Source organism: Sprattus sprattus, assembly GCF_963457725.1.
Source record: "Sprattus sprattus genome assembly, chromosome: 7".
NCBI classification, from domain to species: Eukaryota; Metazoa; Chordata; class Actinopteri; order Clupeiformes; family Clupeidae; genus Sprattus; species Sprattus sprattus.
The window spans coordinates 26,613,063-26,631,970 of NC_137926.1; the positions used below are offsets into that span (position 1 = coordinate 26,613,063).

Sequence of the window (18,908 nt, forward strand, 5' to 3'; positions counted from 1 at the left end):
TAGCCCAGCAAACTAATAATGACATATGGGATAGCCTAGTCTTTTCAGTTTGTAACACAATATAGCCTAATAATGAAACTGATGATATCGTGGCATCACATATCATCAGGCTAGAAATAACGGCTGTGTCCACTTGATACCGTTGAAAACACTTTTTGCATACAAATGTCAGTGTGTGTGTGTGTGTGTGTGTGTGTGTGTATATATATATATATATACACACATAAGAGTGGCAATAGGGGTGTTTTGTTGTAAATACAGATTACAAGATAATATACTCAACTAATAGCCAAATGCAGGTTTATGTAAAAATATAAAAATCAAAACATAAAGTTATCAGGATACTTCATTCATACACTGCTTGAATAAACATCGATTAGATAAATAAAACACAAGTTAAATTCACTGAAAGCATACAATTGGTTGAGAAATACAGCAACCCACGGTATCCTACTAAATTAATTACTAATAATTATTCCATTTTATTAAGTCTCTTGGTGGACTGTTCAACCTATTAGACGCGGTATTTTCGACCATTTATTGGAGCAAGCACTCCAATTGGTTCACTACTCATTAGAGCACCTTAATAATAATGAAAATTATAAGAAACTGAAAGGACAATGGCGTTAGGGAAACTGACTGTTTATTACTTGTTGTGAAATCGGACTTTTCCCTATAATGTAGCCTTATTGAAGACGAGCAATTTGTAGACGGTTTCATCTCTGCAAATAATTTCGGCAGTCTTTCTATAGCTGTGCCCAATCACACACTGGTATTCTGACCGTGGTACCAATAATAAAACTAAACATATATGCGAGTCTTTTATAATTGTGTGATAATTCATAGTAGTAAATGCAAGCAAAAATGGCAGTGCATATATTAATGTCAAGAAAAGTAGGCTATTTTTTTTACTTTCCAGTCAACACAACAAATGTCAGAATGCAATGCCTTTGTCAGTCAACGCCATCCGTTTAACACCTGTTGGTCTATATGGATTTAAAAGTGCTGCGCTGTTGTGCTTTTTTGATGGTTTATTACGTTTGTGCCAGGTTTTAAAAATCATTCAAAATATGAAAGACCCACGTTGGTGGCTCTTCATCAGTAGACACTATGGGTGCATTAACGAGAGACGCCTACACGCAAACTGCATTGTTAAGTGGTGTTTGCGGATTGTGTTAAAAAAGGAAAGCTGCACAAGATTTTGAAAACAACGCCAAATGTATAACATTGATACCGCTTTCAAACAAGTTAATGGCCTATGAAACAGATGTAGGATTTGAGTTAACTTTTGACAGTGGATGAAAAAAACAGTCACATCCAAATGTCGATAAAGTCGACTCCTGACTTCTGTACAAGTTTATTTTTACACATGCAGGCTCAGAATCTCAGAACGATTATGCGCGCCCTCCCACTCCAAGTTCTGTCAGTTATATATTCAGTCTTAATCGCATTAATGTCATGTGTTGTGTGTCCCACGTGTTTGTGGAAAAAATAGTGTCCCTCTTTTCCTGTGTGCAATGGCCTAACCTCCCTATTTATCGCATCTAAGTTACACAGCAACATTGCGTGAAGACTTCATTCAGTTCTGAGTATATTGAATAGTATGGTAGGGGCCGTACGAGCAGCATCCTCTGTAGACACGCATTTTGTTACCCCACTAAACCTTAAGGGGGCTTTTTAGCATTTGCTCAGCCTAGTCTCTGGAAAACATCTGAATCATTTTTAACCAACTCCAGCTGCCTCTCTAGTGTGGGTGTGTTTGTGCGTTCGTGTGTGAATCCATGCGAGTGCGTGGTTGTCTGTGCATGAGCGTGTGAGGCGTTCTTCGGGAAAGACAGAAAAAAAAGTTTGGACGTACTTGCTACCAGCTTTTTTAGGAATGAACGCAGATACGTGCGTTTCATATTGCGATATGACATCCATGGATTCATATTATAACCCGTCCTCGGCGCAAGGTAGGGATCAGCAGGCCAATCCTTTCAGGACATTCCAGCCAAGTGACACCAAATACAGCCCCACTTTCCTCCCCAGCAAAGGTCAAGCTTACGGGGAGAAGTCGCGGAGTCCTTTCCAACAGGAGTGCCAGTCATTGGATGCGCCCGGTGGGGAAGGCACCTTTAACAAATACCACCTCTTCATGCAGAGACCTACTTGCAAAACACCCCCCGAAGGCAACAAACTCCACCAGGACAGCGGACACAACGGCGCACTCATCTCCTGTTATGGTAAGCTCCTCCAGTCTGCTTCCCAAGTAAGACTGCCTTGATATTGGGTTATTATACTAATTATTTGTTTGTGAGAGTTTGTTTATTGTAAGATAGTCTGTCTCGAAATGGTAAGGGCTTCTCTCACAAGTAATCCGTCCTGCAACTTTTTTCCGATTTCGTAGTAGTAGGTTGTCATTACGTTGGCTGTCATTCACTCGCTGCATCTAATCATATTTGGTTTATTGTACAACCTCATTTAGTCATCAAAACAATTAACGCTATGTGGACGACATAATTTACTTCATAATTGACGTTTCTCTTCAACAATGAAATTGAATTAAGTAATGCGATAATATGGATTACAATCCTCATTATTGGAAATGAATCAGACAATTGAATTAACAAGTTTGCAGATAGTAATAGAAACTCTATACGTCGGTGTGGTAACAAGTGAAACAGGCTTACCCTTTAATTTAAGCCATTATCTTTAATCTAAGATATTAAAACACCCCTCGAAATAGAATCGCGATAGTGTTGTTTATATAATAGTTTACACTCACCATGAGCCACTGTTGAATTTTTTAACAACTTGGCTGTTTATCCGTTTTGTTTCGCCCATCCCACTTAAGTCTTTTGGTATGGCGCCGTATTTTACGTGCGGTGTGTCCACGTTCCTACCACAGCAATAACGCCAATGGACATTGATGTATCACGGCAGTGTATGTTGTTTATAAATTATCTAATTTGTGCAATGTCTAACAATGATCGTTCAGAGATTATATCTGTACCACATTCGCCCATTCTTTTTGTCCTGTAGTTTTATAAATGACACATGTCCGCTGACAGAACGAAGAGGGCCAAAGGTGAATAGGCCAAGGACGGGTATAGCCGAATCTGAAATGGCCCATGTACAGAGAAAAGCGTTGCCACAGAAGATGATATCTTTTGGTTACGAAAGAAAACGGCAAGTCCTCTCGACCAACTGGTCAGTTGGGGGGCCAAAAGTGCATGAAAATCCTATGTCGTGGTCGTACAATCAAGCGGTAATGTAAAACACAATGCTTTAGTTTGTCCGCCAGTCTAACAGAAAAGTATAGCCTACTTTGCGAAATGTCGCAATTTTAGTAATATGGCATTACTTAGTAGCCTACTGAAATAGTATAAATCCTGACAAGATAAACCAGACTGTCCGTAACCTAGCAAAGGTCAAGGTCCTATGTAGGCTAGTAAGGCTTGCTGCTACTGATTTGACGTGGTGCAAATATATCATCAAACTAAGTGGACAGCAGTGCTGTTTAACACACTAAAATTCACATTCATTTCAACCAGCATATAGGCTCCTGGTCTAAAATTAATGTAAACAGGGAAACATATGGAAATATTATAAATATAGATGTAAATAAATAGAATGATCACCAACACCAATTTGATGTTTTAATTTGTCTATGAGAAATATAATACTATTTGGTAGGTTAAAATGACAAAACGGAGCGAAACTCAATCTAAACAATTCCCCGCAACCTGTCCGTGTTTAATTCATGTAATGGAGAATTCATTTTCAGCTGTTAAACCTTTAATTAATATCAGTGATCATGAATCAATGTAGACTACAGACTAAACTCCTGTATTAGCACACGAGAAAATGTATCTGAGCCATTTTAGGATTCCTTGCTTTCCAAAGGTCTGAGTGTTTTTAAAACCTTTATTTGCGTATAGGCCTACACCAATTGAGCACCGCGACGAATTTAACTGCTTTTCTCAAAAGAGCACTTTTCATATTTAAGTGAAAATATGTACTTAGTCTAAATGAAAGCTACCGTGAAAGAAATGTATATACTCCCGTTTAAATCAAACACCATTTACGTTTGTGTTAGATAATACAATAAGCAGGCCGCTGAAGTCACGAAATTAACAATAAATCATTGGGATTGACAGCATTATGTGCAGTGGGGCTACTCTCGCCTTAAATTATCCATTAGACATGTCCTATCGATGCTGGAAGATGTTGAATATGGTTGTCATCACTTCAGACGAGGCATCTGCTTTGATAGTATAATTATAATTATTATAATTATTATTATTGGGCCTAGTATTAAAGTTGAAGAAGAAAAGAACGACAGGATCGCAGACGCAGTATGAACAAATAGTAAATAGAAATAGTGAGCGTGACACTGCGGTATTTTCATAAACTTTTAATTACCATATAAAGGAAAACCAATCAATTCCTCCTGTCTTGCATCTTCATTTACATGAACTGATGAAGGTACTAAAATGGGTTTTGAAGGCAGACTGTTGTGCAGATGTTATTGACTAGGCCGCGTTTTGATGAACAAATGCGTGACATTTAAAGAGAATGCACGACTCTTATCTTCCCGACTTACTTCATCACTTTTATGGGTGCATGCTGGTTTAAGGGGAAGTTCAAGACAGGAATCCATTTAAAATGTCGAAAAGCGAACTAAGTTTATGGGTTGCCTTTAGCTGCAAACTGAAAACCTATTATTATAACTTTATTGTTGTTGTTGTTTTTGTTATTACCATCAATTATTATTCAGTGGTTGTAGTATTAATTAATTGTAGTAGTAGCATTCTAAAACTATATTTTGTGTTTAGTTTAGAAACAATACATAAACTAAGTTTATATATATATATATATAAATATATATAAAAAAATTAAGGATAAGCCTTATTGTTTTGACTGAAATAGACACTACACACCCATTGATGTCTTATATTACATACACATAATGAAATAATATGTATGGTGTTGTCACTTACATTTTCAACTATCAGTGATTCATTGAGATTCTTAAGCAATAATTAATAATGGATTGTACATTTGTTGGCTTTGTCTTTAGGCTGCTTCTCATAAAATGATAATCAACTCTCCAAACATCTTGTGACACATTGAGAGATTGGTCTAATCATCTATTATTTTGATCACTATTTGTTTACTTTACCTCCTACCATAAGCTCACAACATTGTGCTAAAATCGCAAAAGTGGAGCAAGTCAGCTCTCAACAGCAGGACAGTTGGCAAGCACAATTAGCGATTTGCAGTCATTATAGACAAAACGTCTTCCATGTGGAGCGTTATGTTGTTATATTTTCTGGAGACGGGGGGCGTCAGCCAGATGCATGCATTACATATTTTTAGCGGGGATGGTTGTGCTGGAAGATCGCCAAAGCCTCAAGCATCAACAGGCTTTTTGTAATCTCTGGTCTTGGAGTCACTGTGAGATAAACTATTGCTCAATTGCTAGGCCTAGTCTGAACTCACCCAGTGACACGCACCTGAATTGTGCTCTATATGCCAACGAGGAAGGGCCCAACAAGACGCCAGTTTTGCCTGCGGCTATATTAAGAGATGATGTCGTGCCCGTGGTCAGCACAACCCTGTACAATCCATTGTGGTCCCTCACAGCAGGGGTAACTCTAATGGACAGGAGAAACTCCTCCATTCCACTAATCATTGAAAGCAAATGGGAAGACAAGCTAGACTATAAGGATTAACTATGTGCTGAGCCTCGGTTTTGTACTGCCTGACAAAAGTGGAAACACATTTCTGACAATTATTTGAGAGCTGTAAAATAAGAATAATACAACCACTGGTAAATGTAGCACTTGGCTTGGGAGGTGCAAGTGGGTATTGTGTTCACACTTCTCTTGGAGCTCACCTGCACATCAATTATCCAGGCAAAATGAGGTTCTCATTCACTGGTATTTAGCCAATAACTATTAGGTTTTAGATTTATTTGAAAGAATGCTTAAATATATATGATTATCCCTGATTGATTGGTGCAGCATAGAGCTTGTTAAGTGGAACAGCTTATCTCCAAACTGTCTAGGGGGTGATATTTTAAAATGGTGCCCAGAGGATGAGGCCAGTTTATCTATTTCTTTATCGAACTTCAGATATTGAATAGTTCAGATGAGTGTTTCGAATAAAGACCTAGTATCTTTGTGAAACGGTAACACTGGTGCCAGCCTAATGACTTGGAGCAGGCGGTACAGCCTTGGAAGTTCAGCATGATGGCATGAGAGAGGCAAACAGGGGCAGGAGTCCTACGCAGAGCAGCAGCCTGGACCCGACCACAGCGCTGAATGAAATAAAACTGCTGAGATCGATCAAGTGCTCGGGAGTCGGCAGGAATGCAGGCCAGTATTACAAGAGAAGTCATTATTAATCTGTGGCAGATGTACTAACTCATGCTCCCGAAGACATTATTCATACACGCATAGTGTAGCCCACCCAATACCATAGGGATTCCCTTGAAATGACATGGGGCAACTGGTTTACGTAACCCTGCCTCAAAAATGCTCCCATGTAAATAAACCCAGTCAGAGACGGGCTCTTTAGTCTGAGCTTTCGTTCAAGTGATTGGAGAAACCCGTGCTGGTTCCACAAGACGTTAATGCACCCTTGGTTGACAGACACACCAGTGTGGGTCTGCTCTTTTTTTTATTTTTGGCTGTATGAAAGTGAACATGCATTTTCCCTTACATCACACTACATGGTTGTTCTTTAAAATCAGGAGAAGCGTTTCGACCTGTCACAGTGTTGGAATGAGAGCTAAGAAGGGAGACAGGCGCAGAAACAGGCAAATTCTTACAGAGTTGGAGCATCTCTGGAAATGTTGAGGAGTGCCAGTTTGGCCTTCGGTCAGATGGTGGGAAGGCAAGCTGCAGCTAAACCACCCAGACCCAAACAAGTTACTCCTAATAATATATAAAACTACATACATGAGCGAGAACAAAAACCATGTATCCCTTTATAACCAAGCCACTGAACTGCAAGTAGCACTTCTTGGTTCACAAAGGAATTTCATAGGTTTCCATGTGCATCTCAGTGTGAAGTTAGTTGTCCGCGCACACGTGAGATACGTGTATCTGTTTCCACGGTGTCCTCTTCAAGTTCAGAAAATCATTTCGATTTGGAAGAAAGGAGCATTATACTTCACATATGATCATCAAAAGGCAAGGCATGTTCAAAGGGACACAGAGAGTGGAATACATACTTTTGCCAGCGTGTGAGCTGGAAGAGCTGAACAGAGCACAAGTTCAAAGACATCCTGTCAAAAGGGCATACTGTAAGTATGTGTTTAAAGATCTGGAGGATGATGTCAGTGGTTGTGTATGTGCTGATGACTAACACATTGCGAAAAATGCAACATGGACTCAGAGAGGGTAAATGTATATATGCGAAGGGAAAGGCAAAGAAGGAGAGGAAAGGCAGTAGGAAAAGACGAGGGGTTGAGTGAGTATTTAGGTACAGCATGTTTGTTAATGTATGTCGCTGAATGAGTGTGTTCACGACTGAGAGTATTCACACTGTTACCATTAACAAAGCATGGCACCCGGCCATCACCACTTGACACACATACACACACTTACTCCAAAACAATAACCTTTACATCTTTCTCTTGTTAGTCGGTCATGATTCAAAAGGAATAGTGAGATTTTAGCTTTAGGCTTCTGGCTTCTCAGAGCCCTCGGGTCCAGAAGAGATACACCCCTCTCTCTCCTCCCTCTCTTTGCCAGGGAAAGACTGATTTTTGTAGTTCTAGGTGGTAAACATTGAGATCCTGTCCTCTGGCATTCTTTGTGGGACCCGGAGAAGTTTCCATTCAACCATCCAGCTCCGTTGACTTTCACAGATCTAAATCTTTAAAGCCAATCGGTTTTTCCTCGATGCGTTCTCTTTCAATGGAAGTAGATAAATGATTTGTGTAAAACACATTGAGAAGTATTCTTAAACTCTCCAATAATTGCATGACGCAAAAACAGTAAGCGGCAACGTTTTTAATGACATGATTCAAGTATGGACTGTATACCTGCAACCTATCACCCTGGCACTGATGAAGAAATCCACCTTAATGGGAGCCACAGACGACCTATTGTTCCTCAGAACAGGAACATTAAACACGTGCCGTGGAACATGGCAGTGAGCAGGATTCCTATCACCAGCTCTATTAGTTTCTTTGAATTCTGGAATGCTTTTCGTTGTTAAATATATCACCAAAGCGTACTGGATGAATGCCAGTCATGTTCTGAAACCTGACTTAGTGAGATCTCTATAGGACAGGAGTGTCTTATGAGAGGCAATTTATCACATTCTACAGTTTGACGGAAACACTGCTTGTTTCCCATGGAATCTGCATTCCTGTGCAATCTGTGGGCATAGATCTTCTGCTGGAAACATCTGGGAACTTCAGAACTACCGGTGTCTTGCTCACATACGTTTGACTATAGCAACTTACTTTTACAGCATCTTGTAAGTCTGAGAAAAAGAAACAGCAGAAAGGGCTTTCAGATGGAGTCCTTCCTTGAACATCAATGGACGGGCAAAAAACAGTGTAGCTTGGCAAGGATTTAATGCAATACGACATTCTTGTATGAAGCAATACACACTCTCCCTAGACTAATGGGGATTGACTGACTAGATTACAGGGAGAACAAAATTCTTAACAAAACCTATTTATGAAATCACCAAAGAAAGAGCGGCCGGAATGCTAACGTATTTTCTCAATTTTGCCAGATTATCCAGGGCTGTTCATGCCCCGTTAACAGTCACTGGAGAAAAAAAAACTCGGTTTATATGTGTGTTAAAAACGTCCTTTAATTTTGGAATGGTAGGTCATTAACCCTTCCCAGGCATCTTAGGGGTGCCTAATTTATAGCGTTTCTTTAATTTGCCTTCAGCTGACCCTACCCATCACTCTCCATAAAAGCAAAGGGGACGTCCTGCCGCTTAACAGCCAGTTAAATTACACTTTGATGTTTTGCTCTTGTTTCTTACAGTGATTAAATGGCTGACCCCTTTAAACATTTGACCTCTACTAACTCAAAGGGTCTGACTGCCGCCATACATAGGTGAGCCTCACCATCATTGTTCTTTCAGGTTCAAGTTGCCAATCAACAGGGGGTGAGGAATCGGAAAGCTTGAACTGTGATTACATTGTTTGGGAAGCCATTAAGTAGGCTCCGTCTTTAGGGCAGAATTGCATCATCTCCACTGATGAGAGGAATGACAAGTGTGTGACAATACTCTCCATAGATGAAATACAGAAGATACACACCCACGTTTAGATACGTTAGCAAGCTGTCAATATTTATAATGTCTGTAACCTCATGTGTAACTTCAGGTCAAATATCAGGAAATCTAAAGTCAAGTTTCTCATCAGGCCAGAGATCAGTTCTCCAACGCAATATTTGTTTCTATTTGTTTCATCTCAACCCTGCATATAGATCCATCTGGAGAGCAGGAATGGCATTCTTTTGGATAATACAGAACCCTCTAAATTGTTAGAGAATAGCTATCAAATCCAGACAATTTTTCTGTCCGTGCAAAAACTTGAAGCAACACTTGGGAGCCTTTGGCTCTGGGTGAAAAATGTGCTCTGGTTCTGTTTCAATACATCATTTGCTTGCAGCACGTTCAGCACAACTATCAATGTGTGGATTCTGAGACTTTAAAGGGTGGGGATTTGAAGAGTTTACCACAAGCATCCTTGCACTGCCATGCCAGAAATCCTTGGAGGAACTGAGCGAAGAGAGAGGAAGTCTTTGGAGGGAATGCAGGGCTGGTGCTCATGTGTTGGAGGCCTCGCTGGTTGCACCTTTGAAATATGCATGAAGACAATGTGCATGCTCTGCACTACACCGGGTATCCCAAACATAAGAAAGAAAGAGAGTGTGTGAGAGAGAGAGAGAGGATGAAGAGTATGAAGAGAGAGAGAAAGAGGGAGAGAGAGGGAGAGAAAGAGAATGAAGCAACACTTAGAAGTGTTGGAAAGAGAGTGAGAGGAAACAGATCATTTTGATGGGGGTGTAGTGTATGGTCAGTGTAGGTGAGTGACATGCGGATGACGTCACTACATTCAGCTGGATGTCCTGAGATGTACTCTCCCTATCCTTTTGGGAATTATCTCACCACTGCTAGAGCACTTAAATGCCTTCACAGGGGGAGCCTCACATCCGTGAAACGGTACTTTCATTGTATCTCAGCTGAAGCTCAACTGTTCAGTTGGACCCTTATGAAACCATTGTCACGGCTGTGCGCGCCACAAATTTGTGAACAGACAAAACCAAGCCTCTTGTCTCTGCTCAGCTTGGCACGGAGAGGAACCGACTGAATGAGGATTTCATTCCTTCCCCTGCTTTGGGAGAGGAGGCCTGCTCCAAATATGGTGGAGCGCACAATAGACAGGAGGCAGCCATTCTGGTTCTCTCTCTCACTAATTCTACAGCGCTGCAGTTTCTGTGTACAGACACTTATATTGGAAACAAGCAAAACATGAGGGGGAAAAAATACATTCATGTAAATATGCCTATTTCCACTGGGGCCAACAGGATGTGTCAGCACTGTGCAGATGGGGCTGTTGGGGGAGGGGGGGCCCATCTCTGTTTCTGACAGGTTGAGGGTTGCAGCCTACATGGTGTCTGACAGAAAGTGCTGTGCTCCTGAATCCAAACCAGACCCCTCCTGGTTGATTTATTTACACGGCTGTTTGTGTACTCAGAGTGAAGGTTCTTGATTCAGCTATATAAAAGTGTATTTTTTTTGGACGAGCAGGACAAAGAGAGGTCTGTGACAGAATAGTCCCTCTTGAAATCTCAGATGACAAACAGTAAATCTGTTCCTGTTTGAAGGAGGTCCGGCTTTTGACTGCGAAGGAGTTGGCTTGGAGCTTAAAGGTCAACTCCACACGCTCTAGTGGAGTTGGACCCAGTTGTAAGTCTTGGTGGAAGATGGGTTCACTGAAGGGTCCAAGGCAGGCAGCATACATTTCTGGTCCAGCAAATGTATCACAATTCATATTCACTCAATCATGTGACTGGTTGTCCATACTTTTAAGTTATTCATCTAAACAGTTTTATGTTTTTAGTTTTACAATGGGTATTTCCAATTCTCTTTTGTATGTCTATATCCTGCTGAAAAAGGTCAGTGACAACATGCCTGACAAATTCACCCCAATAAACCACCTTGCTGTCATTCCGTTTGTAACCTCTATCTCTATCTCCCTCTCCTCCTTCTCTCCACCACTCCAGGTAAGGACGGCACTGGACTGAACGACTCCGAGTTGCCCCCGAACTCCGACCCCACGGGGATGGACGGCAGTTACCTCAGCGCGAAGGACCAAGGCGTGAAGGGGCCTTCAGACAGGCCCGGCTCTGAGCTGGGCAGTCCCCACGAGAAGAGCGAGGCGGAGAGCAACAAGGGCAAGAAGAGACGGAACCGCACCACCTTCACCAGCTACCAGCTGGAGGAGCTGGAGAAGGTGTTCCAGAAGACGCACTACCCGGACGTCTACGCCCGAGAGCAGCTCGCCCTCCGGACTGACCTCACAGAGGCCCGTGTGCAGGTCAGCTCAGCTATTTCAATATGAAGGCTATGGTTTCCTATAGTAGACACTGTTTGCACATTCAATTTGAGTGCTGCAATATTTTTGGCAGTGTTCTGCAAGAATGAAGATGAGAAGTTGTTGATACGAAACAGATTGTATTCAATTTCTTAATTGTACGTTCATGTTTGGTTCATTGCAGTATTCAGACATTTGCAAAGACACAGACATGTATAAAACTGGCCAACTGAGGGTTTACTTGCATACTGGCAGGAATCAAAGACCATTGTTGTCTTGTATGCTAGTGTTGCCTGCCAGGTTCAAGGATGTGTGTGTGTGTGTATGTGTGTGTGTGTGTGTGTGTGTGTGTGTGTGTGTGTATGTGTGTGTGTGTGTGTATATGTGTGTGAGAGAGATGGATGTGGGGTGCGGGGGGTTGAACTAGTGAGAGAATTTCACTCTAAAGGCTCCAGACACCACCAAGAGGTCAAGGGTGAAACATTTTTCAAAACTTCCAGTCTGTGTTCAGCCTGCCTTGCTGCACGATGTTGGAGGGGCAGCAAAAAATCATCAAAGTCATTTCGCTGGGGAATAAAAAAAAACACTTTTAGATGCCATGTCCAATTTCCAAGTGCACTCCGAGACACAGTCAGGAGAGGGAACCTGGCCGTGCGTCGGGGGTACAGTGAAATAACCGCATTCATTTGGAATCCAAACAGAGCCATCTATGCCTCCAGATGAATCTAATTAAGTCTGCACCCTGACAACACACAGCAGACTCTGTTGAGTGACTGTGGGGTTTGACCCGCATTTCAAAAACATACCTTACAGACATACGCAATCCGCACAAAACCCTCACATTTTCCCTTTTCTGGATTGTGGCTCAGAGAGACCCTCTCCCCCCATCCCCACTCTTGCTTTTACCCAGCTTTGTACCAAACTGCTGTAAAAGATTATTTCATAATTCAGGGATTGGAAACAATAGATTAAATGCTACCATTCACAGGGACAATCATTTCAAAACATCAAAGGTTTCTTTTTCTTTTTAATATAATCACAAAATTCCGGCTATTACTTGTCCACAGTCTTTGAAACACATTGCCACTGCGGTGCACAGCTTTGGACTTGAACTTCGCTCTGGACTGGGTCAGGGAGAGGTTGCATTTGAATGACAGCAGGGGCGATCTATCAGTTGCCATGCTCACAGCAGAGACAGACGGAAGTAGAGAGAGAAAGATAGAGAGAGAGAGAGAGAGAGAGAGAGGGAAAGAGAGAGAGGGAGAGAGAGAGGGAGAGAGAGTCGGGGTTAGCCTGTCAGACTTCAGACTTCAAAGCTCAAAGGCTTTTCTCCCCCCTTCGCTCCGAGGCCAGGAACATAAATAAAGCGCTTTAATGGGTTTGGGTAGGTAGTCAACGACTTCAGTTGTCAATGCATCTTTCTCCAGTTTTCTGCTGCCCAACACAAATCAATTTCAAAAATACAAAAATTAGGAGGTGGATATTTGTTTACTGCACACTTGCATAGCCAAAGAGTGCTGTACGACAACATGTGATATACTGCTGTTCCCTGTGGAGGCACAGCTAGTAAATGAAAGGGACACACTCAGTCTTGTGAAATGTACTGATGATCTTTCCTCTCAACTATTTGGCTTGGTTTAATTAATTAATTAATTATTTGGCCAGTTTAAAGTCATTTTTCAAGAAAAATAGCCTGCTTTTGTGCACACGTATGTGACAATATTTATGAGTATACGGAGTAACGGCGAGTGGTTAATGTTTGACAGTAGATACTTCAATGTTTTTGCATCTGTATCTGTCTCTGTGTGGCTGTGATTGTGTGTTTGTGCATTTATATGTATCAGTTCTAGAGAGATTGAGCGCAGGTCTATATGTGATTGTGTGTATGTGCATTCGTATTTGTGTGTGTGTGTGTGTGTGTGTGTGTGTGTGTGTGTGTGTGTGTGTGTGTAGGTATGGGAATGCATATGTGTGTGTGTGTGTGTGTGTGTGTGTGTGTGTGATATAAATGCATTTGTGTATTTGTCTATGTGTGTGTGTATGTGTGTGTGTGAGTATGTGTGTGTGTGTGTGTGTGTGTGTGTGTGTGTGTGTGAGTAATGCATATGCATTTGTGTATGTGTGTGTGTGTGTGTGTGTGTGTGTGTGTGTATGTGTGTGTGAGTATGTGTGTGTGCATGTGTGTGTGTGTGTGTGTGTGTGTATGTGTGTGTGTGTGTGTGTGTGTGTGTGTGTGTGTGTGTGTGTGTGTGTGTGTGTGTGTGTAGGTATGGAATTGCGTGTGTGTTTAATTCAGAGTATGAGTATGCATATGCATTTGTGTGTGTGTGTGTGTGTGTGTGTGTGTGTGTGTGTGTGTGTGTGTGTGTGTGTGTGTGTGTGTGTTTGTCTGTGTAGCTGCTGTGCTGTTCTTGTCTGTGAGTCTCTGAGAGGTCAGAGGGGGCGGCCATGGAAAGCCGGGGGCTCAGGCGTCAGGAAATTAAACATGAAATGAAAACAAGCTCCGGTTTGAACATTCTCCCATCTCACTTTCCAATATCCCCACTTCCTCTCAGACTTAAAGAGGAGGGAAGGGAGAAGAAAAGGCAAAGACTGAAATAGAGGGAGATAGAGAAGGAAAAGAGAGAGTAAGAGTAAATGTGTGTGTGGCTGGGTGTGTGTGTGTGTGTGTGAGAGAGAGAGAGAGAGACTGAGAATTTGAATAGCTCCTTTATCAACCAAAACCCATTGTGTGGGTAGGATTCTCTAAAAAGCTGTCTTACATATTTGGAGATAGAATTTACAAGTTCAGCAAATACTGAACTGGTGGCTCGTCAAGTCAGGTCCTTTCCAGACTTCGGTTTAGCTCACGTACAGAAAAATGACCTGACCATTCCAAACAAAGTGACCACAGAGGCACATTTCAAAACCCACTAAAAACATGTGACGTCAGCTTTCGGTCCCAACCCAGGATGGGCTCATGTAACATCTCACAAGAGGAGACCTCTTAGCAGAAAGCACAATCTGATCCAAACATTTGCCAGCCTCAAACGAAATCTCCCCTGACAGAAACTCAAACATGTTAGCCGTCATGGTGAATGTCTCAATGCAGTCACTTGAAGTCTGCATGTGTCGGGGGGATTCTGTCCTTCTTCATCATCTGTGAGAAGTGTGAGAAGTGCAGCTGTTACAAGACACGACAGATGACCCTACCGCCTGGTGCCCAACAGCATTTTCAGTTCTTTGTATCAGCTCCATGCTAAATGTGTCCATGTTAACTTGTCGTCCCTACTCTCTGGGGCCGGTTTATTCTGTATGTGTGTCAGTGTGTGTGTCGGTGTGTGAGTGTTTGTGTGTGTGTGTGTGAGAGAGAGAGAGAGCAAGAGAGAGAGAAAGAGAGAGACAGAGAGTAGGGTGGGAGTGGGTTGTATTCTAGAAGGGGAAATTGCCCATCAGGGATGGTGAAAACCACACTTTGATTAGGCAAAGGCTCATCCCACAATCCAAACTCAAACTCCGTGTCGGGCTGAGATTTCCTCTCCGCTTTGAAAATGTCTCTCTTTCCCCCTCCGGAGAATAGGACTTAGACTATTGACAAATGAATAAAAGCTAAACAAGAAAGAAGCCGAACTATTTTCCACTCTTTAATTTGCTCAGCGGAATCCCTCGGAGCAAGGGGGGGAAAAAAACCTGTTATGGTGTGTGTAACCATGTGACCCGGGGTTACGTGGTGACGTGACGTGCTGTCACCTTCTCACAAGCTCCATGTAAACTTTCCTTCTCACTCGGCTCTTGCCCGCCAAAGCCGCGGCCACCGACTCGCATTTCTACATAATAAAGAAAGAGTAACGATTTGTGGTTTTGTCTTTATGGCGTTAGGGTGAAGGGTAATATGGCAGATAAAAAGAACCATAATATTCTTTAAATAACTGGAGATCCCCAGCCTCCACATGAGAGGCGAAAGCATCCATAAACTAAGGGGCCAAAAGCTGTCAGAGAGAGCATATTTGCGGGCTTGCATTAGTGGGTGTGTGCTATCTGCAAGTGCGAGTGTTCATACATGGTGGGTCCACAGAGAGAGGCGTTTTTATACCACTAGGCTGCCACTCTTCCATTTCTATTGGTAACAGTTGTTGACTCAGAATTGGAATGTAATAAGAGGCTGCTTTCTGGGAGGTTTGTTAAATATATTACATTGTAATATTATGTAGCACATGGGAGAAGTCATTACACTGTCTGAATTTTAGGAGTTCTTTGCTTCATGTAATCTTGTTGTAAAGATAAAGAGATATTTAAAGTGATGTCTTTCCTCTGTCTCAGCTCAGCTCTGTGCTGGCTGGGCTTTGTGGCTTTGTTTTGCTCTTTTGTCTCCCAAGAGCTCCTCCTCCCACAGCCCCTCTCCTCTCCTCTCCTCATTTGTCTGCAGCTCCAGGACTGCTGCTCGCTTTTAGGACTGGATGCACCATGAATTAATTACTGCAGAAACATGACATGATTTGTGTTTGACTAGTTCACAGAACGAAACTAAGAAAGAAGCAAGATTCTCCTCTTTAGGAATGGCTTTTCCACACTCCGACTACAAAATGAATGCAAACACTAAATGTGACACACACACACAAACACACACACACACACACACACACACACACACACACACACACACACACACACACACACACACACACACACACACACACACACACACACACACACACACACACACTCACACCCTACATTAATTTGAATAATGTTTACCCACGGATTTTATGGAGCAATACTGACAGCATTCTATTTCATCACATGCTTTGTTAGGGAACAGCACGGGCACCATGCAGATGCATTTGAATCCAACCACTGCCACCTAGTTGAGATAAGTTGCGTTGCGTTGCATTTTTAATGAGTGGCCAACGAGAGTGGGCAACGATATCACCCGGGCTTTTTTGATGGCGTGCCACAAGCGTGTACAAACTGTGGCTTGGTTTCCTCATGTTGCTGACAGACGACAGAGTGAGAGAGAGAAAGAGAGAGAGAGAATGAGAGAGTCAGAGAGAGAAAGTGAGAAAGAGAGAGAGAGAGTGAGAGAGAGAGAGCGAATGAAAGAGTGAGAGAGCGAGAGAGAGCGAGAGAGAGAGAGTGAGAGAGAGAGGGCTGAATCTTGTGCGCTGGCTGGGGTGATTAATGGGGTGCGGCGGCCCCAGATGCAGAGCAGCCAGCAGCCGATGGCTGAGGGGAAGCAGAAGACCCCCGAACTAAAGCGCCAGCAGCCGACCTGCCGTCGACAGGGGAAGAGTTCAGAGCCGTGCATAAATAGCTCAGTGTGGACAGCAGATTACGGACCTCAGCCGGGGGAACCTGTGGCAGTGCTTTCAAGTGCTGGGTAATTTATGGCTCTCCTCGCTCTCACCCTATCCCATTCCTCTGTGTCGGACCCTTTCGGAGAGTCGAGGAATTTCCTGGTTTAGATCATTATGCACTGCCGTCTCCGGTGATCTACTGCTGATTGCAAGTATAAACTGTCTTCGGCAGACGGACAAGTCACAATCATCAACGAAACTAGTCAGCAGCCATAAAACATATATCCACCATGTTAATGGATGGCACATGACAGAAACTTCCATAGATTCTTGAAATAATGACAAAATGATCCACTTCCTATGGTCTATTTCCTCTCAAATGGTACAATAACATCACAACCACCATGGCAACGGCTCTGCTGAAGATGCTTCTCTTGTGACGGCTGAGAAGCCTCCCCACCTCACCTCCAGCATTAACTCAGTTCTGCAGAGCCACCAGTGAGGGCAGCCTGTCTTCATCCATCACTGTGTGGTGCAGCTCAGCCTCAATCACCAAAGATCTATGGGTACCAACCCAGGCACCACCAGCACAACCAGCCTCCACTCTTGGGCAGTTATTTATGACCTCACTGTAGCCCAGCTGTACTAAAACTTTGGTGAACTGTGTCAGCCTTGGGAAAGGTCCATTTAAAAGTGAAATATTGCAATGAACTGTAACATTTATATTAAGGTTACATTAAATGAACATGAATTAAAAGTACTTAACATGAAGGTATTTACTAAAGCACCAAATAATGTTATTTTATAGAACCTTAGAAGGAATGGTGATAACCGGTAATGCTTTAGGTGTAACATGTGATACATGTGGTACATGTTGCATATATTGTATGTCAGATATGATGTATTGATGGTATACACATCTTGTATGTTGTATACATATCAATGTTGTATATATACAGTGTGTCAAGGCACATATGATTTATGGCGAGCAGTTCAATGAAAACTCAGGGATCACCCAGTTGTACTTCATTGTATGCTACTACTGTTGGCTTCTAAGTGGTTCTGTCAAAATGTTACCTTTTTTGCTGACTAACATGTAAATCAAATGAATACATGAACCATTTGCTGATACATAGTGCTTGACTTCCTTACTTATCCTCTGCAGGTGTGGTTCCAGAACCGTCGGGCCAAATGGAGGAAGAGAGAGCGCTTTGGTCAGATGCAGCAGGTCCGCACTCACTTCTCTTCTGCCTATGAGCTGCCACTTCTCACCAGACCAGAGAATTATGCACAGGTACAGTTTCACACCTGATATATTCACTACTAAGAGTCAACAAGAATGAGCAACAATGATCACTAAGCCTATGAGCTGAACAAACGGAGTTGTTTACCTGTTTATTAGCAACATTAAGGCATACCTTTGTGAGTCATATGAAGGAGTGTAGAAAGCTAATCCCATTGTTAAAAGCTGCGATTGTTTGACCTCAGATTCATCCTTTCGATCAGATCCAGAATCCGTCATGGATAGGAGGCGGCAGCGCAGCGTCTCCAGTTCCAGGTTGCGTGGTCCCATGTGACACCGTCACGCCGTGCATGACCCCCCACCCACATCCCGGAAGCGGTGTGTCCGACTTCCTGGGCGTGCCCAGTCCCGGGGGTCACATGGGACAGACACACATGGGCAGCCTGTTCGGGAGCCCCGGTATGGGCGGAGCCATCAACGGCTACGACCTCAACGTGGACCCCGACCGCAAGTCTTCCAGCATCGCCACCTTGCGCATGAAGGCCAAGGAGCACAGTGCGGCCATCTCCTGGGCCACATGATGGCCTCGCCCGGGACATGCACACCCTAACCAGCCCCTCCACCATCAACAGAGCTTTCTCTGCACGCCCAGCTCTATGGACTCTCCATTGAAATATAATAGCAAGCTAAACTACAGAGAGCCGTTGTGATTACAAGGGGATTACACTAAGAATGTTTATAGAAAGAGAGAGGGAAATGAAGAGAGTAGTCAACATGCTGGGCAAGAGAGCTCTTTTTTTTCTCTGTTGCCTTTTTACTAGAG

The 18,908-nt window shown here is 42.8% G+C and overlaps 1 protein-coding gene across 1 annotated transcript; it reads left to right on the forward strand.

Annotated features, from left to right (window-relative positions):
* Positions 1 to 1,879: 1,879 nt before the first annotated feature.
* alx4b (ALX homeobox 4b) lies at positions 1,880 to 18,666 on the forward strand (the record flags this gene model as incomplete). Its single annotated transcript, XM_080842522.1, is given in 4 exon segments — positions 1,880 to 2,225; positions 18,008 to 18,030; positions 18,032 to 18,136; positions 18,349 to 18,666. Coding segments are annotated over 4 exon segments (792 nt in total).
* Positions 18,667 to 18,908: the final 242 nt, after the last annotated feature.